Source organism: Streptopelia decaocto, assembly GCF_964273445.1.
Source record: "Streptopelia decaocto genome assembly, chromosome: 4".
NCBI classification, from domain to species: Eukaryota; Metazoa; Chordata; class Aves; order Columbiformes; family Columbidae; genus Streptopelia; species Streptopelia decaocto.
The window spans coordinates 69,487,884-69,512,970 of NC_138658.1; the positions used below are offsets into that span (position 1 = coordinate 69,487,884).

The 25,087-nt window shown below is 39.6% G+C and overlaps 1 protein-coding gene across 4 annotated transcripts in view; it reads right to left on the bottom strand.

Annotated features, from left to right (window-relative positions):
* Window positions 1-501: 501 nt before the first annotated feature.
* NSD2 (nuclear receptor binding SET domain protein 2) overlaps window positions 502-25,087 on the bottom strand; it is a 101,106-nt gene continuing 76,520 nt past the window's right edge. For 3 of the 4 annotated variants that reach the window (XM_082050233.1, XM_082050234.1, XM_082050232.1), the window contains 13 exons: window positions 13,388-13,519; window positions 12,207-12,330; window positions 11,000-11,200; window positions 10,099-10,278; window positions 8,886-9,042; window positions 7,974-8,179; window positions 7,428-7,531; window positions 6,901-7,170; window positions 6,688-6,804; window positions 4,777-4,918; window positions 4,387-4,493; window positions 2,576-2,780; window positions 502-1,708 (listed from right to left, as the gene is read on the bottom strand). In XM_082050233.1, coding sequence (XP_081906359.1) covers window positions 1,440-1,708; window positions 2,576-2,780; window positions 4,387-4,493; window positions 4,777-4,918; window positions 6,688-6,804; window positions 6,901-7,170; window positions 7,428-7,531; window positions 7,974-8,179; window positions 8,886-9,042; window positions 10,099-10,278; window positions 11,000-11,200; window positions 12,207-12,330; window positions 13,388-13,519 — 2,214 coding nt within the window. In that variant the 3' untranslated portion in view covers window positions 502-1,439. Of the gene's footprint in view, window positions 1,709-2,575; window positions 2,781-4,386; window positions 4,494-4,776; window positions 4,919-6,687; window positions 6,825-6,900; window positions 7,171-7,427; window positions 7,532-7,973; window positions 8,180-8,885; window positions 9,043-10,098; window positions 10,279-10,999; window positions 11,201-12,206; window positions 12,331-13,387; window positions 13,520-25,087 lie in introns of those variants that run through there. The other variant, XM_082050235.1, reaches the window with a different exon arrangement.

Sequence of the window (25,087 nt, forward strand, 5' to 3'; positions counted from 1 at the left end):
CATTGTGTTTACACAGGCTAGAGAACAACGGCACAAGTCAAAACTCAATTTGTAACGGCGCCCAATCGCGCGTCAATGACACGCAATAGGAAGAGAACAAGTCAAGACATTTTTCTTTACTGTTTTTTCCTAGTTCTAATATTATTTCCATCAATACTAAATCCTGTATATTTATCTCACTGCAAGTGTGGGAACTTAACGGGAGCAGAGAACTCAAAGCGGCTTTGCTGACTCGACACGGTGGCGATAAGACAGTCGAGAGCAGAGCTTCCAAAAGAGTAAAGAACGATTTTAAGCAATCTGCCAAGTCAAGTAGCCAGATTTATACAAACTTTAGCAAAAGGAACAGAATCAGGTTAAATTTCAAATTAAAACTGTTCCTTACATACTACATACATACATACAAATCTATTTTAATTTGTTGTTTTGAATTTAGTTCTTGCACTTTAGTCAAGTTTCACCTTCTGTTTCATTCATGTTTGGTTTTTGTTCCTTGTTGACCATTTTTTGCAAGTTGTAATGCTTGGATGCCAAGCATTCCAAAGAAATGTTGGCCTCTGTGCTTTACTTGACATTTAAGAAAAAAAAATCTAGTAATTATTTCAAATAATAGGTTTTGTAAGATTTGTTGTTATTAAGACACATAAATCCTAGAGCATTCGACCTAGATTGCAAGACAATGTCCCTCTAAATCCAGACTTGTGCAGCGCTGCAAGATCAAGTCACTTCTATTTTGCTGGAATGAAATATAGGAAAAAACAGTATAGAAAAAAATCTCTTCCCCTCTCTGGTACAGGGTGTGCCTTTCCCACCACACACTGTATTTATGGTGGAAGGATAATTAAAAACATCTTTGTTTGAGAATCATTGGAGAGCTATTTTATCAGAGCACGAACAAATAGTTATGGGTGTGGTTATAGCGAGATACGCACCTGGACGGTGAATGGCATTCAAGCACTTGCTCAAAAACACACAAGGCAAGCAAATCTCAGTGGGACCACAGACCAAGCCGTTTCTTACTTAAAAGGACTTGAGAGCTAATAACTTCTTTCAAGGATACACTATTTTAAACATCTGTTGGCTGACAAATACTATCTCAAAAATCTATGTTTACGCCTACCTGCTTTGATTTAAACCTACCTCCAACCTGACAGTACTTTGGAGGGAACCTTTTACATTCGTAAGAATTCAAGTGTAACTGTAATGCTGAGTAATAAGTTTGGTTTGTCCTGAAATTTTCTGAACTATGCAGTTCGTTATCAGTGCAGAGGCAGCAGAAGACTGCTGTGGTTGGCTCAGTGGATTTATAAAAACAAAACAAAACAAAAAAATCCCCCCCATGTAACCTTTACAGAATATATGTAAAATTGTGTCCTTCCCTGGTCATATTCACAACTTATCTACAAGATAGTGTTGGCAGTAGAAACTGCAGTCCATGACTATTTGCATTCAGCTCTCATCCATCTGTTCCTCTGCTTTCTCTTAGGCTTCAACTTGTTCAGTTTTTTGCGGGGTTTCTCAGTCTTCTGAGTTTCAACAGAATCCACCCCGAGAACATGTTCAGAGCAGCATAATTGTCCATTCAACATAGAGTTTAGTACTGTCCCGTCTTGGTGTTCCTTGCAGAAGGAATTTGGGCAGAAGTGGCAGAACGAAACAGAAGGTTTGCCACAGACATCACAGTGGTGCCAAGGACACTCCCACTTCCCTGGGGTCAGAAACAAAGAATGCATTAGTGGGGGAGTAAAACATGTTGCCTTTTACAGAAGTTTCATGTTTTAGCAGCTGAAGAATGCATGACTTCCCTGACAAAGCATGATGAGACAGCAACTACCGTGGCTCAACTCAAAAATCAAAATGCTACATCAGACTATTAAAGCTCAACTGACAGCAGTCAGCAGCGCACTTGACACCCTCTTGTTTAAATGCAGCAGCCAGCTCCAGCTAGCAAAAGTTACTCAGGTTTTACTCAATAGCATCTTACAGAACTTGCAGGCTGGTAGAACATCCAAACATCCAGTCAGCTGCTCACCTGTCTGTTGCAAGTTTTGCTCAGTGGGCTTTACCTACAGACACTGTTTTGCCCCAGCAGATTTTACTAGCCGTTGTTTTACTTGTTTCTGGGTACCAGGCTTTGCCTGCTTCACTTCTTCATATCTCACCCGACACAGCTGACTGGAACTCCTCTGGTACCTGGAACTGCAACTTGACATCTGCTGCCCTTAATGTTTTCCTACTCGCCTTGCTCCAGATGCTGCTGCTATTCTTTTGGCTTGAACTCAACTGGTCTCATGCATTTTTTAGATATAATTAACTTCCCTGTGACAGGGCCACAGTGCTTCTACCAAGTGATGCACTCAACTGCCTACATTGGTAAAACAAAAGGCTCATTTTGCCAGAGAAGCAGGAGAAAGATCATCAGCTTTTTGTCTCCATACTCCTACATGATGCATGAAAGCTCTTGCCTTACAAAAGGTGTTTTCAAGATAACATTCTTGACAAGGTTTCAGTGCAACAAATGGGGTACCTGCACAAGCTGTTTATTCCCCCAAGCTGAAGAGGCAAACCAACTCACCGAAAGGACGTTTCACCAAACCAAGGCAGGAGAGATGATAGGCTTTAGTACAAGATTTTCTGTCGCACAATACCAGCTGGCCTCCGTCACCGCAACGGAAACAATCATCTTCAGATTCTTTCTTCCCTTCGTTTTTCGTTCTGCGTCTCCGTGTTCTCTTTTTGGTCTTTTTGCCTTTTTCTTCTGAGGCATTAGTGGAAGAATTCTAAAAGAGTAAGAAGCAAATTTGTCAATGCCAGTCTTGCAAAGGAGAAATATTACACAGACTAGCAAGACTATCGGCATGCCCGCCAGACTGTGCACACAGGCAAAAAGTTGTGTTGGTGCAGACCTGCCCAGTGTCTCACTGTACCTGCCTGTGTTGATTAAAAAAACCCCAAAGAACCACACTGGCCCACGTGAAAAGCAATCTTCATACCAGATCTTGTCCTTACAATCCCTTCCTACCGGAAAGCTCTTCCAATTTCTTATGACTGAAAAAAGGCCTTTCCAATTTCCAGTCCAGTCCTACTTGCGGTTCTTCTACCCCCATTTTGTTCTTGCACCACCAATCGCTTCAATATTCATTTTTCTCTTCCAGTTGTGTATACTCATACTGGAATTACTACAACCAACCTCTATTTCTCTTTGAGGAACAGAGAGCAGAACTTCAGGAACTGTAGCTGTGCTCATAATGCCAGAAAGAATATACCAAAGGGTATCCCTGTTTCAGTCTGACATTTTGCTGCTTGCACTTCACCAAATTACATAAAATTAATTCTAGATGCTTTTCCAATATCCGTACCATCATTCCCTCCCCCTCGCCCCAGCAATCAGTACCTACTTTATTTAAAATTAGCCCACTCCATGTACCAATGCAGACAGCCCCGCAAAACTGAACTGTAACATTTCAGTTCTTCATGGCTGTCCGCGTAAATTGATCGCAAGCTTACATGAAACCCCGCTTAAGCCGATCCCTTAACAAAAAACAGCTATCTGAATTCTGGAGGTTTTAAGTCCACCCTCTGAAGTGCCTGACAGTGAGCAGTGTGAAGGACCACGTGAAGGTGCAGCCTTTCTACAGCCACAGGTGAGTACACTTGTGCCTTCCCTTGCACCCCTACGCCAGCCCTTCAGGAAGCCCCATCAACTTCTGCTGGATTACAGGTTTTAAATTAACCTGACATGAATCATACTGGTCATTTCTTGATGTAATTTGGTATCATTTTTTCCTCATTCCAAGCACACATTTTTTTAATTATTCTGTTAAACTGATTTTTTTTTTTAAACAAATCTTAACAAAATAATCATATTTTAAGGTTTAGATGGGGGAAATATAAACTGCAATGGCAGAATAATCTCAGTAACTACAGTCAGGCTCATTTTTAGTCAATTCTTAGCTCCCACAACCCTTCCCCTCTCCATACTTCAAATGGGACTGTGAAGGTTATTCCTGCCACAACCCCTTTTTTAATATGCTATTGATTCCAGAAGCTAGCACCAATACCTAGCTATATTTCTCATTCGGGACCTAAACTAATTAATTTCTCATAGAAGAAAATATTTTAGGGTGTTCCTAAAAGCCGCATCACCTGCTGTACTATTACAGCATAAAAATGTATCCATTAGCACCAAGGTTATGTTTGGCAAAAGGATGTTTCCATCTTCCTAGCAAGGGAAACAGTAATATTTCTCCTCAGAGGACAGCCAGCATCTGTTCAAGCAGCACTAACCCTTATCATAAAACAAAACTGGTCCATCAACACATACCTCAAAATTAAAAACAAGGCGGGTAGACAAGACACCATAAAATCTCTTGATAGATTACTTGCCTTTGGTCTGTCCCCAAGAAATCCACTGCAGTTTGGGGCACCACATTTGCAGACTGTTTTTTCATTGCCCAGACAGTCAAGGTTGTAATTAAAAGTCAGCTCTGTCCCTGAGTGAGATAAGACATAACCTTTTTCATTATGATGGATAAGATAGTGAAATTTATCACCATTATTACAAAAAAGAAAAAAAATTAAAGCTTTCATTATCTATCTTCTGGCTTTGTACTTGCTTGGTGATCTATTATCATAGCTATAGATATATATAGATATATGTGTGTGTCCATGCATGTGCGTACACAAACCAGAACATTCAGTTAAGCCATGACTGTCCCACTCAAAACCGTACAAAAGGTTTAACGTAGGGAATTAAACCAAAACCAATTGGTATACCTGCAGGAATATCACACACAGCAAACAGGCCGACACGAGTGTCTCCATTTACCGTCCATTTTAGAGTTTCACAATTTGGTTGGCAGCTGTGATTCATAAAACGAGAATAGTTTCCTTTGGGGCCAGCATCAATAATACGGTCCTGGAGATCAAACCAGCAACAGAATGAATGTTTTTTCTCCCCCCTCACAAAAAACAAAAAAACCCTATAAATTATTTCAGTGGCTGCCTTCAAAACAGCCAAGGTGTTGCTACCCAGAAGCACACAAGCAAACGTGTTGTATTGAAAACTGTAGTGTCTCATGTGGGCTGGAATGGGACACTCCCAAAGCAATACTCTGCTCTCGCTCACATTGCCCCAGAACTCGTCTCAGCCACGTGGCAGGACAAGTGATCTTGTGAGCACTGTGGTGGGCATGGTAAGAACCCTCTCCCTCCCAAAAGCCTCTAAAATCAAACTCAGCCCATTTACCTTTTACTTTCGATTCAGAAAGCTGTGATTTACAAATATGGTGCTTTATGGTATTTACAAAGTCACCCCGTGATTACTTGAAGAGATTACCAGTTTTGCACCAGCTTGCTTTCCCCAATTCAGCCTAGTTTAAACAAAACGAAGCTCTGGGTAAACTAAAAAAATCCCCATCCCTACACACAATTGCCTTTTAGTTTCCATCTCCACCATAACAGACATTAACAAAATAAAATGAAGTCTTGAAATAGCCACAACTGTGTTTCTTTGCAGAGCTGCTTAAGAAAGCTTTACTTATTTATGAAATATTATTATAGAATTTCCTTCTAACTCATTTCTGTAACACACACACACCTATGGTTGTCACGACTATGCGCACATACATCCAGCCACTCCAACTGCATGTGCAGCTCAGCCTCATAATAGCACAGGGATTTTTGAAAGACAGAGCCACAAAGACCATTTATTAACTATGATAAGAGACAAATACATGTTCAGTTCAGATATTTAACACACTGACATCATGTGCCAGTTTAGTAAAGGGGTGAGAAACTTCAAAGAAACACGGTTTCATCATTCTGGGGTGATAACTCCTGTGCAGGAGCTCCTCGGTTACAGGACTAATGAAAACAGTAGCTGTGGAAATACAGAGCAGGACTGTGTCGGGGAAAAAAAAGTGATTAGGACTGAAAAAATATGCAGGACTGACAGCCGGCTCTTGTTTTTCTCCTAAGCAGCTGTTTGGGGACTGAAGCAGTATAATATATATAATCAATACTCCCTACTTTCCAGGTTCTCCACTGTCTTCACCTTCTGAGGAACAAAATACTCAGAGGTGTGCAAAAAGAACCACAGATGCTGGATTAATTTCCTGTGTTAATTAATCTGCTGGATTAATTAGCTGCAGAATCAATTTGTGGAGCACTGGCTGGCTACTAATGTAGATAGTGCTTTCAGAAAAGAGCTTCTACAAAAGCACAAGACTAATTTTGATATAAACAAAGGAAGGGACAGATTACTGCAAAAAGGATTCAATGCCTAATATAGGGGACAGCCTTAAATATATTCCACACTACTCTCAAGTGAGAATTTTCTTTGTTATTTTTGAAATTTTAGTAAAAGGATTGCTAACAGTAATTCTTTCAACTGTATCATTACTATTTCCCAAAACTTCATAACTTCCCTTTAAGACTAGAAAGAGAAATTCTTTTTTTGTACTTGATTTCAAGCAACAAAGCGCAATTTATAAACCTTAATATATACTTTCTTACATTACACAGCTAGAACTAATAAGATGCATTATGGAGCAAGCAGGCACAGAAGACAGAACATTGCAAATATATGAAATTGTAGAACATCAAAGGTAGCACGTGACCCACAGAAGGAAAAGAGATCCAATAAAGTTATAATTAAGTAACGGAAAAACATGTAAAATACTCTACCTTATCAATCGTTAGCATATAGAAGTGGGTAATGTCGTTTTCGTGTGCATATTTGATTCGTGCCATACACTCCTCTTCATCAATCAGCTCACCGACATACTCATTCACAAACTCCCCCTGAAAGATACCGAGCATCACTAGTAAAGTATATACCAAACCCACAAACAGCATCGCGAACCGCTGATGTATTTGCTAGGCAAGAATGATTTTTACCTTTTTAATATCCCTCTTAGCGACCAGACCCCAGCCTTTCCCGTCGGTTTTGATGATCTTTGTCTCAGGGTACTGACGTTTCGTAAAGCACTGGTTTTGGCACCGTTCTCCTGCTGGACAAACTTGTGGGTGGCATTCGTACATCAGCATCCGATTGAGGCACTCGGAGTCAAAGCCACATGGGTTTTCATCTGTGGGTTTGCAGTTGCACTTGGGAATCTCAGAAATGTCAGCAGTATATATCTGTACTTTGCCACAAGGTTTATTCACCTGAATAATACATTAAAATAGTTCAAGCATCACTTTAAAACATATGAATTTATTTTAAGAGTTATTACAGTGGTTACTAATTCGGTTTTGCAACACTAGATGTTCCAATGGATGCAAAATTTCATCATCTCGTGACTCTAAAAGCACAATTAGCAGAACATCATCACGACCTCTCCTCCCCATCCCACCGCTCTGCTCTTCTTCTCCAGTGCTGGCTTAAACCTTTGAGCATCTAGAGTAATTCCCTCAAACTTTACCTTAATATGCTTGTATGGTGGAGGTTTACGTTCACTTTCTTGGGTTTCTTTGGCTTCTCGCTGCAGCTTTATTTCTCGAAATCGAGCTTCAGCTTCTTGCAAAGCTAAAAAAGAGAGCTGTATCAACAGAAATGCTAGAAAGAGGATTACCCCCCCAAGCCGACTTGCACATTCCCATGTGTGTTAAACAAAGAATCATCTTCTACTTCCTAGATCCATCATTCCATTTTCTTGCAAACAATGCTTCTGGAGTATCAATTGCATCTATCAATTCTACTCTGTCCATCTCCCATTCACACTCCTCATTTCCTTTCCAGAAAGCAAAAATCATCAGAAGTAATTCCAATTAGATGCTGGTCTTTTACAAGCCATGAAAATAATGCTTTCATTCTAAGTTAGTAATAGCAACTGCTGCCCAGGACACTAAACCAATTTTTAATATTCAATATTGTAAAACAAATGTACAAAACCAGACCCCAGGCTGTGTGTGAAGAAAGTAAAGCATGTGTATCACAATATTATTTTTGTTTACGTTTAACTATGTACCATTTTTGAAGACTTTTCCAATTCCTTTGATCCCTTGGTATCTACTCCCCCTGTCGCCCTCCATATAGGGGAACACCCGCGCTTGGTGTGTCCAATAGTAATCCTTAGAACCAAAGAAAAACACAGGAAATTCTCCAATTTCATGCTTCATTTTCTGGATATTTGGGGGAACATTTTTCGGATGGCAAACTTCTGCAGGCCACCATCTAGCACAGAAGTACAAAAAAAAAATATATAGCATTTTAGTCAAGCTGTTTCTGCAAGAGATGGTTTAACAAAATTCCCCTAAACAGCAGTAACTGATTATTATTTCCATGATCCAAAGGGATTTAAAATCCTTTCCTCTCCCCACTCACTAGGCAACAATACAGGACTAGAAAAGGAAAGCCTGACACTCAAACCTGCCTGCAAGATAAGCATAAAGCTCCTTGCATCTGGTTAGCAAACCCACCATCTTTAACAAGGTCTGCAATCACTGCAATTGTCAAAGATCAAGAGACAGCTGATAATATCTATTAATGCTTCCTCAGATAAACCCCACCCACCTCTATCTCACTCAAATCTCAGTGAAGTCTAAACCACTGACAACCTGAGTGATTTATGTCCCAGCCTGCAAGGCAGTAATTTACAAGCGACACCAGCTTTATTATTTGATGAGATCTCTAAAACAAAAGAGGTTGAAGGTTCACAGGCTGGAAGCAGATGTCAGAAGTCTACAGGAAGTCCTGGAAGGGTTAACATCTTGGCCAAGAGCAACAGCAAAGCTACAAGTCTTTGAACTTGAAGCTTTGCAAAGAGATGGGGTCCCTAGTTCACTCTGTGCAGCAAGGCTGGCCTACAGAAACTATCAGTTGTATGATCCTTAATTAAACATGTTGGTACTGTAAAACAAAATAAATGCATTCATCAGACCTGTAGTTTCCCAGTTTAACCCAAATAATATCCTGGAAATGGAGCTTCTTCCCTGCCCTGCAGTCATTGCAATACCAGCTCCCGTCTGGCATCTCAATGTTCAGACAGTCTGGGTGAAACGCTGCCGGACACGACTCGCAGCACAACAAGCTTCCTCCTTCAGACAGAAAAGAAATTAAAAAGGCTGAAAAACATCAAGACAAGAATAAAAGTTTTGCATTCCAAGCAGGTTCAAAGCAGCGCGATACAGATGTGGCGGGCTCAGTTAGAAAATAAGTGGTTAAAACATGCTGGCCTGTAACAAATACATATTGTTTAGTTGTGTACAAAACCCAAAAGGTCCTCACTAATTTGAATGCCTGGCAGACTCAGATTAGCAATACATACAAAATAACAAGCAAGCTAGCAATAAAAAAGCCAGAATAATGCACCACAAATTATAATTACTTTGTTTTACTGTAACGGCTACAATATATTTAACACAGTTTAATATATATTGATATTTCACTGTATGCAAAACTTTAACAACAACAGATTTCTCTCTTGTTTCTTTTTTTTTTTCCTGGGGGGAGAGGGAATGAGGTTGTTAAGTCTGTTCCATGAATTATCAAGTGGAAAGTTGGCTGCAGCTTAAAAGCTGCTACGCTGCATGTAAATTTGTTAACAGATCAGGTAAAGTTTCACTGCTACAGTTTAATCAGCACTATGCAGTTTGTGGGTCTCAATAAGAAATGAATTTATTGTACAACACAAAGCAAAACACCCTTAATTAGTGGCACTCCCAGCAACAACTAATACTGATTCAATTTGCCGTCTGCTGCTAAACTAAAAGCCACTCTTAAAATATTTATGTTTTAAAATTACATATTAGCAATAAACAAACACAGAAAGCTTCAGTACATTGAACACAGGGGGAAAAAGCAGAGACATGCTTCTCATTACGTGTCTCTGGTAAAGAATTAGATCAGGCTTCTGGTTGCTGGACAAAGTCCAAGTAAAAACGTTCTTTAATAAATTATATCTGCAAAAAACAGATACTCAAAAACTTGAAGTAGCACAAGCCAACCTGAAGTTATTTCAATACCTAATGGAGCCTAATTTAATATGCCACATTTCCAATAACTTTCTATAAACAGATTGGTAAAATAAAATTTAAACTGAAGAACAAAACGTTCTGATGCTGCGTTTACGAAAGAGTTTTCCATCAGTTTACCTTTGGAACACACAAAGCACCAGCTCACATTGACATGCGCATGATGACTTTTTCCTTTCATGGCAGTGAAATGGTTGGTACAAACAATGCTGTTGGAAGCGATGACTGCACATCCCGCAGCAATGCACACGTCTCCAGCATGGTATGCGACAGGACAGCGAACACAACGCATCATCTTTCCTAGCAAAGCAGAACACTGCCATGTTATTTTTGAACAAAACTGATTTATTATTTCAGCTAAAAAATGGTAGTATTGAGGCAGCCTACGTACACACACACACACACAAATCAATTACGTTTTCAAAGTCTGCACATCTGCACTTATTACAGCAACAATAACGAATTAACAAAGGTTTTTAAAGAACCCTACACCGAATTTAAAGCACTATAATATTTAAATGTGAAGGCTTTAACTGTGCACACCAGGGCAGACAAGCTTTCCTCAGTCACGCAATTTTGTCTGCGGATGCAGCCCAAAGCTGAAATTATGCCCAGAATCCGACGTCTCCACATCCGTTGCGCTTTGCTGCAGGATTCGTGTGTTCATGGGTCCTGCCCTCACTCTGCTCAGCCTGTCTCTCCTCATCATATATGCATTCCAGATTTCATTCTCTCTTGAGAAGAAAATATGGTTCACTATAGATAATTGAAAGCTAGTGTTATATATATATATATATATATATATATATATATATATATATATTTAAAACGCCAAACACACAAACAAGGTAAATACTAACGTTGACTAAAAATTATTCAATTATTATTTTTTTTTAATCTGGATCAATCAATACTCCATGCATGCCTGAAAAATTACAGCTTGCAGCTATTAAATGGACAGATTCCTTACCTTAACATACCATCAACAGACTTAATTAATCAGTCATAAAAACGTAACTACCTTTTGAAATCCGTGGATGTGAGGGGTTACTAACATGACAGCTCAGGCAGCTGTGGAGAGGACATCGAAACCCTCTGTTCTCAAACACAGTAAGGTGAAATTTTTTCACACAAGCTTCATGGTAGAATTTTCCGCAGTGGGATACGACACAGCGTTTCACATCTGCCTTTCTCTCTTTACACACAAAACAGGTGTGCACACCTAGTGGCAAAAGCAATAAAAATGTAACTCATTTTTCATCCAAACACGTGAATTTAAAATGCTTCTGTTGTGAGCTTTTGTTACGCATGGGGGAGTTGCTTTTCTTTGTTTTACAAACTCAAATCAAATTCTATTATTTGATGCAGCAATCTATTTAACTCTTTCGGGTTAAATACTAATCTGCTCAGACACAGAAAAAATAAAGTTACAATGCAGACCTACTGCAGTTCAAGTGTACACAAAACCTAAAGCCTCACCGATCTGCTGTTACGTTCTTATTTATAAGCCTCAGTATGCCAGGATGACTGTGAATTTTATCATTATTATTTTTTTTCACAAGCAATGATATAGGATGATGGGCTGTCCGTGATCCTGTGAAATTTGAAGCAGGTCCACAAACCAAAGACAAACACCCTCTAATCTTCTCCCTGGACTGCTTGGAACAGCTTTGTTTTGAAACAGCTTGTTCCAATGAGGTTTACCACGTGTACTGAACTGAGCTTATGAGCAAGAACGCAAATCTTTTTACATAAAGTTTTGAGATTAAGAACTTCCAAGCAGTTATTATAAGATTAAAAGCAAATGAAATTAATAGCAATAAGGCAGTCTTTTAATAGGAAAAGCAAAAGATTGATATAGACACACAAAGGGCTGAAAAAAGGACTTAAAACGTTTCACTTGCTGCTTTTTTCCTAGGATTTCTTAAGTCTTTGTGACAGACTTGAAATCTAATTTGTAATTGTACTCAGAGAGCAAATATTCTGTAATTATTAAGACAATGGAATTCAGGCAAAATCAGCCAAGTTGCAAGAGTTCTCACTGAAAACAGTGAGCTTTCTAAAACATGGCACACTTAATGGCACATGAACTCACACCCTGTGAGGCAGCAAAGGATAAATATGGTTTCTCCAGAGATACATACTCTGTCCAGGAGGACTTCCTAGAACAACGTATGGGAAAACTACAGCTATTTTTCTTTTTAATTAATAGAAAGGGACAAACTTGCCTGATGTACATTCACTACAAATGAATTTTCCTGCTGGTCTTCCAGAGAGCCCAAGGCAGCTTACATGAAAAGCTCGATAGCAAAGTCCTTCACACAGTAGGAGATCACCTGTTTTTTCACACAGCTTTTACAACACAAAGGCATTGAATGTTAAAGAAAAGTTCATATGTGGAAAAAAATGTTTTCTTTATTCCTTTTCATTTATTGCTCCTCAAAAAACTCTTTTCCTGTTGTTGAAATCAAATTTAACAAGTGAAAGATAATTTTACAAGTATCATCACACACCCTGGCTTCAAGTTGAAACAGATAATAGAGTCATCAAACCACTAGAAACATCTCTCATAGAACCATGGTTCATGAGTAAATACAATCTGACAGAAAAAAGGAAAAGAAAAAAAGCTTTAAGAAGTTTTCCCCGAGCACAATGATGCATCTGAGTAGGGTTAAAAAGCATCCTTATTTTCCTTTTCCTTGGCAAAAGGAAATTAATCTAGGCACAATGATACTTCTATGTCTGCGTAGTTAGCAATGACACATGCATAACTAAAAATGAACCGAACAATAATGCTGGCAGAATTTACGGGATTAGCCAACATTTAGAGATAGATACAACCTCATCACCACTGTATACAAGAAATATAACTGCTTGCTCAGTCTCATGCAAACAAATTTGGTCTGTTCATTTGTATTGAGGTATCATTTAATAGTCTAAGGACTCTTCTATAATAGTTTAAGGAAGCTTTTTGCTTCCAATTAGCACGCCACACGCACGCTGCTACCAACGCACCGTCAGGATCTCTGCTGCACGCAGACACACAAAACCCACTGGGTTTTACTTCCTCCTCTTCATTAACAGGTGAGCGAGCAGCTCTCCTCTCTCATTTAATTAGTTACCTGGCAACACTCATGCACTTATTATTCTGGGGTACACATTGTGCTTATCTTACAGATCTGGAAACCCAAGCAGAAAGCCTAAGTCACTTATCGGAGGTCAAGAAAAAAAATAATAATTAGGAATAAAGAATTCCATTTACTGGCACAGCACCCTCATCACTAACAGACTTCTCTGACACACACAATAAACCTGTTTCTGGCTTCATATTGTCATTTTCCTATTTAAAAAGAACTTTCCTAGGAACCCCCCGAACACATGGCTCACTGCCCCAGCCGCCATCTCTCACCTGACACACATATTCTTTTTTTGTTCCTGCTCCTCGCTCAGATTTTTTGGATGATATAGACACCTCGGTCTGAGTTTCATCAGCACTTTCATAGGGAGACTCTGACCGCTCATCTCCTTGGCCATCGGAGATCTGAAGATTAAACAGATGTGTTAGAGAGATCACAAACAGGCTGCAATTCAGATTAGCAGATTTAGGCACACTTTCAGTTTTGTTTCCCCCACCTTTACAAAAAGCTTGATTAAACCCAGAATATGCATTTGTGGAAGTCTCATGAACAGGACTATATAACCATCACCTTCACCAACTCAACCGCAGCCAGAACAAAACACCAAAGCTTCATAATACAGCATTTTATTTATACCTCAGTTCTGCAATACAGTTAGCCAGTAACACAGGGATATCTTCAAATGCCTCGAATAAAGTTTGATTACGTGTCTTATGAGAGAGTAACAGGTAATTTTAGAAAGAAACTCGGTAAACTTCAAGCTGCATGTGACACATATACCAATGCCTGTGCATTTACTCTGACACAAGTATTCCCCAAGGAAGTGGGAACAGTATGGAGAAGGGAAGGGAAGGGAAGGGAAGGGAAGGGAAGGGAAGGGAAGGGAAGGGAAGGGAAGGGAAGGGAAGGGAAGGGAAGGGAAGGGAAGGGAAGGGAAGGCGAGAAGAAGAGAGGAGAGGAGAGGAGAGGAGAGGAGAGGAGAGGAGAGGAGAGGAGAGGAGAGGAGAGGAGAGGAGAGGAGAGGAGAGGAGAGGAGAGGAGAGGAGAGAGAGGAGAGGAGAGGAGAGGAGAGGAGAGGAGAGGAGAGGAGAGGAGAGGAGAGGAGAGGAGAGGAGAGGAGAGGAGAGGAGAGGAGAGGAGAGGAGAGGAGAGGAGAGGAGAGGAGAGGAGAGGAGAGGAGAGGAGAGGAGAGGAGAGGAGAGGAGAGGAGAGGAGAGGAGAGGAGAGGAGAGGAGAGGAGAGGAGAGGAGAGGAGAGGAGAGGAGAGGAGAGGAGAGGAGAGGAGAGGAGAGGAGAGGAGAGAGAAGAAGAGAAGAGAAGAGAAGAGAAGAGAAGAGAAGAGAAGAGAAGAGAAGAGAAGAGAAGAGAAGAGAAGAGAAGAGAAGAGAAGAGAAGAGAAGAGAAGAGAAGAGAAGAGAAGAGAAGAGAAGAGAATTGGCTCTCTGAATATGTTTAAGGAATGTTACAGCTAACAATGAATACAAAATACTACAAAAGGTAACCTTGTTATGGGTAAATCTTACATAGCAGATCTAGATGTATTTAAAATGGAGAATTTTTAAAAAATATTCATCAGTTAGAAAACAAAAACCCCCAAAAACCCAACCAAACAAAAAGCTAAAAAACCCCACCAAAACCACCAACAAAAAACAAACCCAAATAAAAACCCCCAAACGAACAAACAAAACGAAACAAACTAACCAACCAACCAAAAACAAAAACCCCAACAACCAAAGTAACATATTTAAAAGAAAACACAGGGCAGTTTTCAGTTCAATAGAATTTAGGCAGGGAACGGACAACAGAGTCAGTTGTCTTATTTCACGTTACGCCAGAAGATGCAGAATTTCATCTTCTTGCCCCAGACGGTACGCAGTGAGTTGCATATAACTAAGTACATTCTCCAGAAGAGCATCACAATTTGGAATTGCCTAAGAAACCTGTCACTTCTCTTCGAGCTTGTTCTAATGCTTATTCACACATAGCACCAAAAATAATGCCTCATGTCCCTTTTAAGTTGTCTAACTGCAGCTCACACTTGATGTTGCTTTCTCCAGGTATTTCAGCTCTATTCAAAGTCCTTTGGAACCAGGTATATTCCTCCTGTGGAAGCGTGCTGCAATCAGAGCCATTTCAATCCTTTCTGATACACCAGAACATCCTCTAATTTTCTCCCTAAGGAATTTTTTTCCAGCCACAAGACAATTTTGGTGGGTTTTCTCTAAACCTTATCTGTGCTTTAAAAAGGTTGTTGAAAAATCAGGCTGGAGAACTGAAAGCAATAGCCCATTACAAGTCTAGGGACAATAGCCAAAGCAAATCAACGTGCTGCTCTTCTTCAGCGCCTCTGTTCTGCTGGGTCTTTTCAATAAAGCTCTGAAGCTCACTGTAAATCGCTGCCGTGCTCAAGAGATCATTTTGCCAACTGCCGTTTGTCAGGATACAGACACTCTTTCTATGAAGAACTTGCTTTGTTTTCAGACATATGATCTCATATTTATCTACAGTAAAACACATTTTATTAGAAATGGCCCAGCTTACTTAGTAACGGATACAGCTATGTGCAACCGCCCTACCAGCCAATCTCCATGTAATGTGCAAATTTATTAAAAGTGATTTATTTTGAAATCAGAGAGAAAAACGTATAGCCAAATCAGGCCCAGCATTAATCTTTATAAAATCCCTTTAGAAACACTGGGTTTGAGTGATTAATTCTCCCCGTTGCTGCCAGCTAACTTGCATTCCTCCCTTTAACATTGACTGTCCTTGACCATATTTAAAAACATTTTGTAAATTGGATCAGATTGATGGCTGTTGGTTGTCTTTTTTTTTTTTTTTCCCCAGGGTTTAAATACATTTCCTCTGTGCAAATGCATACCATGAAAGCCATTTGTACCTACATTTCACCTATGAGTATTTCTACATCTGGAGTGATTTGGAGATTCTGCCCGACCCTTTTAGAAGTGGCTAAAAGAAACTGCACATAAAATCATTGCTTCGGTCAGGCACCAGGAAATCTTTGTCCCCTGGAAGCAGCTGTGAAACAGTAACCTGAGTCCACGACCAGGAGCAGCCAGTTCTGGCTGGAAGGGGCAGATAAAGAACGGTAGCGTGGGAGTTCGGCGAAAACACAACCACATTTTCCCTTGCAGTTTAAGTAAACTCAGCCACACGCTTATTGCTGTTGAAGCTATTTCCACAGAAACATTAATTAGTACAAGCAGTGCACTGCTCTGACATTTGTAGTGCCTCATTATGTTCCTGTTTCAACTAGCCAAAATTAGTCATGTTTAGAAAAGAAAAAACTAAGCTAGAAGGTCTTAGACATGTACTGCTTTTCTACTAAACAGTATGCTTCATGTTCTAAACAAAACAAGCAGTCTTATGTTAACCTGACACTACAGTTGTCCCCCCATCTTTTCCCCACACCACAAAATACACCTAAAACCCTGTGAAAAATCATTTGTGCAGCACATCTTAAGAGTTAAAGTCTTCTTTCCAGCAGCAAAAGCGACACGGCCCTGCCCCTGAGGAAAGTGCTGCTCTTCCCCCCTCACTGCTCTTGGAGGCAGAGAAACAAAACACATCCAGTGACAAATATATTCAGTCACAAGAGAATGATGGTTGTTTCAAAGCAATGGTTTCCTAGCTTTTCTTTGGTTTATATACTTGTAAAATGTTCAAATGCAGGATGCAGAAAGGCATCCCTATTGGGAGATGACAGCTTTCCAGAAACCCCTAGATATAGGTCACAAAATCTGAGCCATTTGTGAACCACAGGTTGACAGGCATTTGCCTACAGAACTGCGATTTTACCGCCTCAGAATTACTGCACCAGCCTTTCATTTAAATTAAACAGTTACTGAAACAAAAAGGAGCAGCGCCAGCAACAATCAAACTCTATATTACAAATGCAACCACAAACCACAAATTCTATCAGCCCATTCAAGGTAAAACTTGCCAATTTACACCTGCTTATAGAGTAATGCCGGCTCTCAAGCATGAATCCAACACACATAGCATAAAATACCTTTAGTTCATCAGCTGTATTGCTACCAGACGGTGAGTATCTTTCCAGATCTCTCCTTTACGGCTCTCAGAAGCCTCACACACTTCACAAATCAAATGCTCTATTAACCACCAGTTTTTCGCTACGCAGACAAGCCCGGACACCTGCTCACTGCTGCGCTTCCGAAGAATCAATATATTCCTCAGAAGCTCAGTGATACGTTTCTACCGCCTGATGCAGAACGCAGCTCTCGGTCCCTGCGACCACAACCAAAGCTTCAGCCAGCACATCCAACAGCCGCATCCAACAGCCACGCTACATGGAACTCACGCACAGCGTCATTTGAGAGCTTTCATATTGGCTAATTTTGGGGGGCTAATAAAGGGGGAGGCTAGCGGATTATAAGATAGGAAAGCATTTCTTCAAGATAATTCAGAGTTTGACCCTGATTTCATCTTATATCTTGCAGAAGGTGAATCACTACCAGCCCTCTCCCGTTGCAAATAACCCCTGGTCCATATAACCACCTTTTGGGAAAGCTGTGTCTGTGTAGAGAGGCAGAATTCAACAGCTCAGCTCCCAAAGTTATCCCGAAAAATCTAATGGGAATAGGGAGGTAAAACCAGCGTCTGCCCCTTCAGGCCTGTGCAGAGGAGGCTGAGACAACCTGCACTTATCGTTTCTCAGAGAAGATTCACAACCTAGTGCCAGGTGGAGCACAAGATGGTTGGGAGAACTATATTTGTACCCCAGGCAAGCTGCAGCGGCACTAGCGGGTTCTGATTCACCAAGGGGACAGTTGAGTTTCGCAATGAAAATACCTTGATATGGAAGCAGTCACTAACTAAGGATGATTCACAAGACGATTGCTGGAAACCAGTTCATGCTGATGTGAAGCACAGCCACCTCTAAAATTAAACATAACGTTTTGGGGGTTTGTTACCACAACTTTCCATAATGGAAAGTCTAATAGTTTACATGCAAGTGCCCAGATCACAGCATTCAGTAAAAATCAGCACAGGTTTCTAGGAGCTTTTTTCTTTAATTGTTGAGTTACAAACTTAAATCTTTCCCTTGTCATCATGCCAGAGCTTGTCTTGTCCTTACTTTTGTAATATAATCTCCTTAGCAAAGTAAATTCAATGTAATTAAGTCTTCAGATATTCAGGCCAAGGTTCAAAGTAATAAACATTCAGATTAGTGGCAAAACCTGTTAATTTGCAATTTGTAGCGATTGCCGTTTTGCTATTTTATGCCGTTTTACATTTTGAGTAATTTCTCATTTCTCAAAAAGGCAGAGTACTATTTTTAAGAATTCAAATTTAGGGGAAAAAAGGCAAGGCTGTTCACTCCAGATTTATAGCAAGTGACAAGTTTCTGCAATGAAATCATACCCTAACTGTATAATCATCTCCACTCTTCATTAGCAATTAACGATGCTGTTACACCAAAGACAACCTTCTTCTGCTGAAGTTAGTATAATCACAAGCACCATCAAAATTTACATTTTGCACAAAGGCCAAGCTTTCCTTCCCATTTCCTTCAATTACTGAACGTCAACATTATTTTGGGAGGATTTGCCTGTAGATGCTTTCACACCACGCTGCCTGAACTCAAAGCAATCGGGTGGTATTTCAGCAATCAAACGCAGCTCTTTCTACTGGAAACTGCGCGTCTCCTACACAAGCGAGAGAACTGGCCTAAAAACCAAACCACGAGCTTCGCTCTCCATTTGGGCTGGGCCAGAACTTACTTCAGGGATTAACGAGGTTCAGAATACAGTTGCTGGCAGAAGCGACAGATTCACAGTCAGATTCCCAAGGCAATCTTTCCTTTCCTGCGTGTATCAGTTATTATTCACTGCTCAGGCACGTAAGACTTGAAGGGAACACGTGAGGACACGTGACTGCATTTTTCCAAGTTCTCTATAGCTTTGCTATTAGAAAGATACTCGTTACCGACTTAAATTGGGACAAAATTTTGGCATCTCTGTAAATTCTTTGGGTTTAATATTATATTTTCACCTGTGAAAAGATAGAAATTGTGGCAACATGGCATTCATTTAAGAATTGGGTCTACTCATCTCAAGGTATGTTGATCGTGTATCTCACACTACACTTCAACTGTTCTTTTGGCAATAGTTACTCAGACCCACAACAGCACAGGAATCAGCCTATCAAGACCTCGTATTCCGAAATAATCTTTGAATTTTCTTTTGAACTACATGCTAAAGTTCCCTGTTTACAATAACCAAAATAAGTGTTTAATGTATTCTTTCAGACAAAATCAACCTATCTTTAGAAAGCCCATTCAAGAATGCTCATACAAGCAATCTTCAGCATTGTTAACTGAATGAAGATGCTTTGCATACTGCAATATTTGATATATAAAGCCAGATTACACCAGCAACTGCCACTGAATATAGAAGAATTAATTGCCAAATATGAGGATGAGATTTACTTTTGTTTTACTGCTTCCTGAACTACTACTCTTGGTTTTGTGCAACAGGGATACACGATGTACATACAGACACAAGGACTGTTTGTGGAATAACGGAGTTTCCTTCTCATGGTTATGTTGAATAAGACTTCGTTTTTGATGAAGGCTGCTGGGCAGGCTAAGAGGAGGAAACGTGTGTAACTCCGGGAATTAAATTCAATAAGCTATGGGCATTTTGTGAGTTTATATGTTTATATTCTTAATTTTGTCTCTTGATTCAAGCTCTCTAAAAAGATGTGGGGGGGCAGGAAGATGATTTGACAGAAGAATTTTGGACAAAATCACTTCTCAAATGTTTTTCCTACTGCAAGACTTTCCTCATTCAAAGCTGGGAGGATAAACACTAATATAGGGAAACACTTCTCACACCATCTAAATGGTGAGTTCAATTCTACAGCAACTTCTTAAGCATATTTTGCGACCAGGTACCCGATTCCAGTCTCAGCCACACACGTCAGCAGAAATGTGAGCCCATTCTTCATTCCCTCTGGCTTAAAAAAAAAAATACAAAAGAAGTTGGATGCAAGCTGGTATATGCACTCAGCCCGCATATTTCTAGAATCACGTGGCTGAACTCTGCAAATGGGATCGTTAGTTCCACATCTGGATGGTTGAAATTTCAGCTGGCATCCAATCGTACTGATAGACAACAGAAGAAAGGATAGCCTGGAATTTAAAAATTCAAATGAACCTGTGTTTCAAAGAAGCAGGTGGGGATGAAATTAAATACTTATGTGGACATTTGCTCCATCCACTCACATACTGGAGGAAAAAATTGGTTTTCCATCTAAATTTTTCTATTTCCTTTCAGACAGCTCCAAAATCAAATAGTAAATACCAGGGCCAGCAAAACCATTACATGGTAATTCCAAAGAAAAGTAGGTTTGGAAATTCTAGGTCTGGAAATAAATGGATGTACTCATCTAATCTGCAGCCCAAGAATTTGAAAAGATACCGTCGTAAGAACATAAAATGCAACTTTTCTGCTTGTCAAGACTGGGACTCAATCAGCTGTTGAGCTATTAAATGTGCTTTTTGTTTTAAGCTTAGGATTAAGTCTTCATTTTCATAAGATGATCTATAAAAACATCTTTGCTGGCTCAGTGTCACCCTGGGGGCAAAGAGAGGGTGATGGTGTCTTTTATTTTCTTCCCTGTAAGCACCTCCTGGCTAAAGGGCGGCCTAGAGCAACAATATTTGTTGAGGCAAAACCTCGCACTTCACGGAGCAGAAGTTTCAAATACCATTTGCTGTGTGTTAGCAACTGCAAAGTGAACATTCATGCTTCTGTGCTTATCAGCTTCGCTAGGACTTCTCCTCCCCCAGATCCAGGTCAGACAAGCTCTCCCTGCCCAGTGTTTGAAGGTTCAAAATGAATTTGGAAATTTGGACTGAAAAAGTTGCTAATATTTATGTATCTATCTACGGGAATGGGCTCCAATGGTTACTACTCCACCAGTCACATGCCTTTTCAGGTTTTTCTAGCTGCCAACGTGAAATTTTCATTAAAGAAAAATTCTTCCTCAGAAAACTCACTTTATTAACTCAGTCGGTCTTATAAGAACAGTTATATTACTCATATATGCTTGCTTAACAGCACTTCTTAAGCATTAAGCATATAAGCTTTGATCATGGTCATCAAAGACAACACTGTGCTTCTGTCACATTGGGCTAAATCAGTTATAAAAGCAACCGAAGGGCAAATTTTTCCAGCGCCAAAAAAGTTAACCCTCCCGCTTCCCCTTGTTTTACTTGACCATCTCACATTTTACAGTCCCAGCTGTAGAACATCAAACGGAAACAATACCCACTACATATACTTCTTTTAAAGCTCGGGGTATATAAAATGAAAACAAAGTGTTTTTTTCTTCGGTAGGAAAGTCACCTCCGTGGCAGGACACAAAAAAGGGCCCACCAAGAGTGACCGACCGCTATTTCCGAGCTGCCTTAAGACTCCCATCCATCCCCTCTCTCAGGTCACCTGCTGTCTTTAACAGACGTTGCATCTTTCCATAAGGATTTCAGAAGCATGTTTCCATGACTTCTGAATGCTGTTGGCTATTAAGTTCCAGTTTGCTTAAAACTAAGGGCACTGCTACAAGCTCAGGCTTCCTGACAGGACTTTAAAGTCCACGAGTGCTAAACCAGTCACCCAGGAGGAGGAACAGGGCTGGTCCGACTCAGAGCTTTCTCTAAAAAGCTTGGATTATTCATGTTCCGATAAGCAAACCATTTAGACTTTCCACAGAGAAACGCCAACTGCATTTTTTTTCTTATTAACAAAATCTCAATGGTTAGAGGGTTTTCTTTTTTGCTACTTTTTTTTTTTTTAAATCTAAGCACAACTTAGTATAAGTCAATAAGCAACATACAAATGACGGATCGGACTGTATTCAAAAGACAATCTATTGTGCACCCACACGGAGACAGAAAAACTGACAGAGCCAATTGAGTTACAGTTAACATTTCCTTTATTTCAGTATAAGAATTCCTGAACTGAATGAAGAATGATATTTTGGCCCATACTGCTAGACTAGATAAATTCTTTAAGTATGCGGTGCCACAAGTGTACACAGTACTATAATAGCAAAAAAAGACGGCCTGGGACAAGGTTCATTTTTATTATTAGCAGGAGTTAGACGTTTCAGATAAGGATATTATGCATTTCTGAATTTGCCTGGAAAGTTAATTAAAACTCTGAGAACATTTTAAAACATTATAAAATTGCCTACAGATACTCATGATGCTTTGATAGGGGGTGTGGAATAAAAACCTGCATTATGTAAACATTCAGTAAACAGAATCTCTGCACTCTGAAGCCTAAGTAATACACATGATGAGAATAATTACATAAGAAACTTAATTTTCTACACAGAACGTGCTGCCAAAGAACAGAAGTCAAGCCTAGAACTTTTTCCCATGTGAAAGTGGAAGCATCGTAACAAAACTATACGATCTGGTGGGCGATGCAGGTCATTTCAATTATTAGAGGCTTTAAAAGAGGTTTAGCAAGAAACAAGTCCAATGATTGCAGTGTTTCACAAAAACGTACCCCTGGCTGCTTACTGGTGCTTTGAACCAGGAAGAAAAGAAATCTATAGGCATACAGAAACAAACACAGGAAACAAGCGGCTGCTAAGTCACAGAATTTAAAGTGACACTATATATTAAATAATCCTTAAGTACTGTTTTGAGGAGAAAATTATCCTTGAAGGCAGCTAAAAGGAAAGGCTAAGCACACTGATTTTGCTTAGGTTTGCTTTGACTATTTCTTTAGGGTAACGTTAATTCCTTTCTTCCTTCCTGTTCTTGGGTTCTCAAATACAGTTATTTTTACCTTCAGTAAGCCTGCCTAGAATATTTTAGTTGTATACTGTAGGACAACCAGACTCCAGGGTCAATAAATGGAACTGACGTACGTTTTTAGTCACAAGTTGTAGATGTCTCAAGACTCCCTTCTCAAATACCTTACCTTTTAAGAATTGTACATGTTTTCTCCATTGTGTACACATGCTACACATGCAGATAAACCAAATCTGCCTCAAATTGGTAATGAGAGAAAAAAAAATACCGTTTAATATGCAGAAAAAAGAGCAAAATTTCAGGCTTGCATGATTGGGCCTTGAAAACGTAAGAAGTTGTAGGTACAACCAGCAACAGAGCTCGTTTTGACACTGGATGTTACAGAAAGAAGAAAGAATTCCCTCTAGGGAAAAGATAAGGAACTTGCAATAAAAGCAACATCTTCAAAATCTTTCACAGGCTTCTTTAAAGTGCCATCTGCTGGTCAGCTCATACTTCATGAGGATATGATGAATGACAGACTAGCTAAGAATTTAGACTATTACATGTTCTTTATTTTGTCCTCTCTTAGAAAAAAAAGTACTATTTCTTTGACAAAGTTCAGAAGTATTATCTAGACCCTGCAGGATACTCTGACACTGTCAACAAGTCATACAATTTAGTGAAGCAAGCCAGGAACCACAAAAATTGATTGAAAAGCTAAAGCAGATATATCTTTCACGCAAACACACCAAGTGTGTCAATAAACCAGCAGTAATGGTAAAGTCTTTTTTATTTATTTAAAAAAATACTGCTTACACTCTACTGGCACCTACTACATTATTGGGGGGGTGGAGGGCCAAGGTAAAAAAAGAAACAAGAATACACCAGCTGTATCTCACGAATACCATGAGCTTTTGGATGGTTACACCAAGTCTCACATAGGCAGTAAAAAACTGCTCCAAGCTTTTGCAGACTGAAGTGTTGAGTAACTTTCTCACATGTGGCCCTATCAGTTCCTCATTAAGAATTAGATTTTAAACAAAATCGTGCTTCACATGGAGCACTGAAGAAATTACTACTGATGTCAAGTGCCTAGAAGTAAATTTAAGTATTTTGTTTCAGGATTAAATGCACATATGAATTGTAGTCATTCATGTGTAAACACTTGACTGCTTTGTCCATCTATCTTAAGAAAACTTCAAAGCTGCCCCCCCCCCTTTTTTTTTGAGAGGAGTAAAAGTCTACCTTTCATCTCTGATATGTCAGGTCTAAAAATGTTTGTTTGTTTTTAAGGCAGAAATGTCCACACCCCCGCCCTTGTCTCTCTCACCTGTGAATTAGATACCCAAAGTAACATATCAATTGAAAATTTGGCCTAGACCAATTTTATAAAATTCCAAGTAAATCCGAGTAAAAAAACCGCCAAACAACAACAAAAATAACCTAAAAATCTTTTAAAAATGTCAAATAAGATGCAGCTTTCAAACAAGAAAAAAAATGAGTGCACCCTTCCTGTTGAATACACCTTTCCTAGAGCTCATTTGAATGGACTGGCATGTCAGAGGTGTGCAGTTAGCAACACTCCTTGACAAATAACAGTCACGTCCAGGTTCCATTCTGGAACCAGCTGCCCACAAATAGTGTGTGTGGGGGAAATAAAGGAGAAAAGGAGGCCAGAATCCACTCAGCATTGCTTGTGGAGGTGTATGTACTTGTGGAATATGCAGAATTTTTGTTAAGAGAGCATCTAAGCCAACATTTAAAAGCATTATAGTGGACACAGAAATATAAAAGTTAAATCAGTAAGTGTATTTAATGTTGAGAAGAATTACAGCCTATTCAATTCGCTGCACAAGACTTTCATCATTGTGTTTGTTTTTTAAACTCTTTTCCTTAACATTCTGGAGGTTTCTCTCTGAATGAACGCTCTCAGGGTACACACATATTTAGCCATTTAGACAAGTGCTAAATAACAATACAAAAGAGAAAAAAGTTTTTAAAGCCACCCACACAATCCAAAATTTGTATCATTCCTTGTTTTGTAGAATAGATCAATAGTAAGCTCAGAAACACATGCCTGACATTTTTGCTTTATTTAAAGGCAAATATATCTAAAGTCCTAGGAAACAAACTGGGCCTGATCCTTAATTGGTACAAGTTCAGGTCAGGGTAGCTTTAA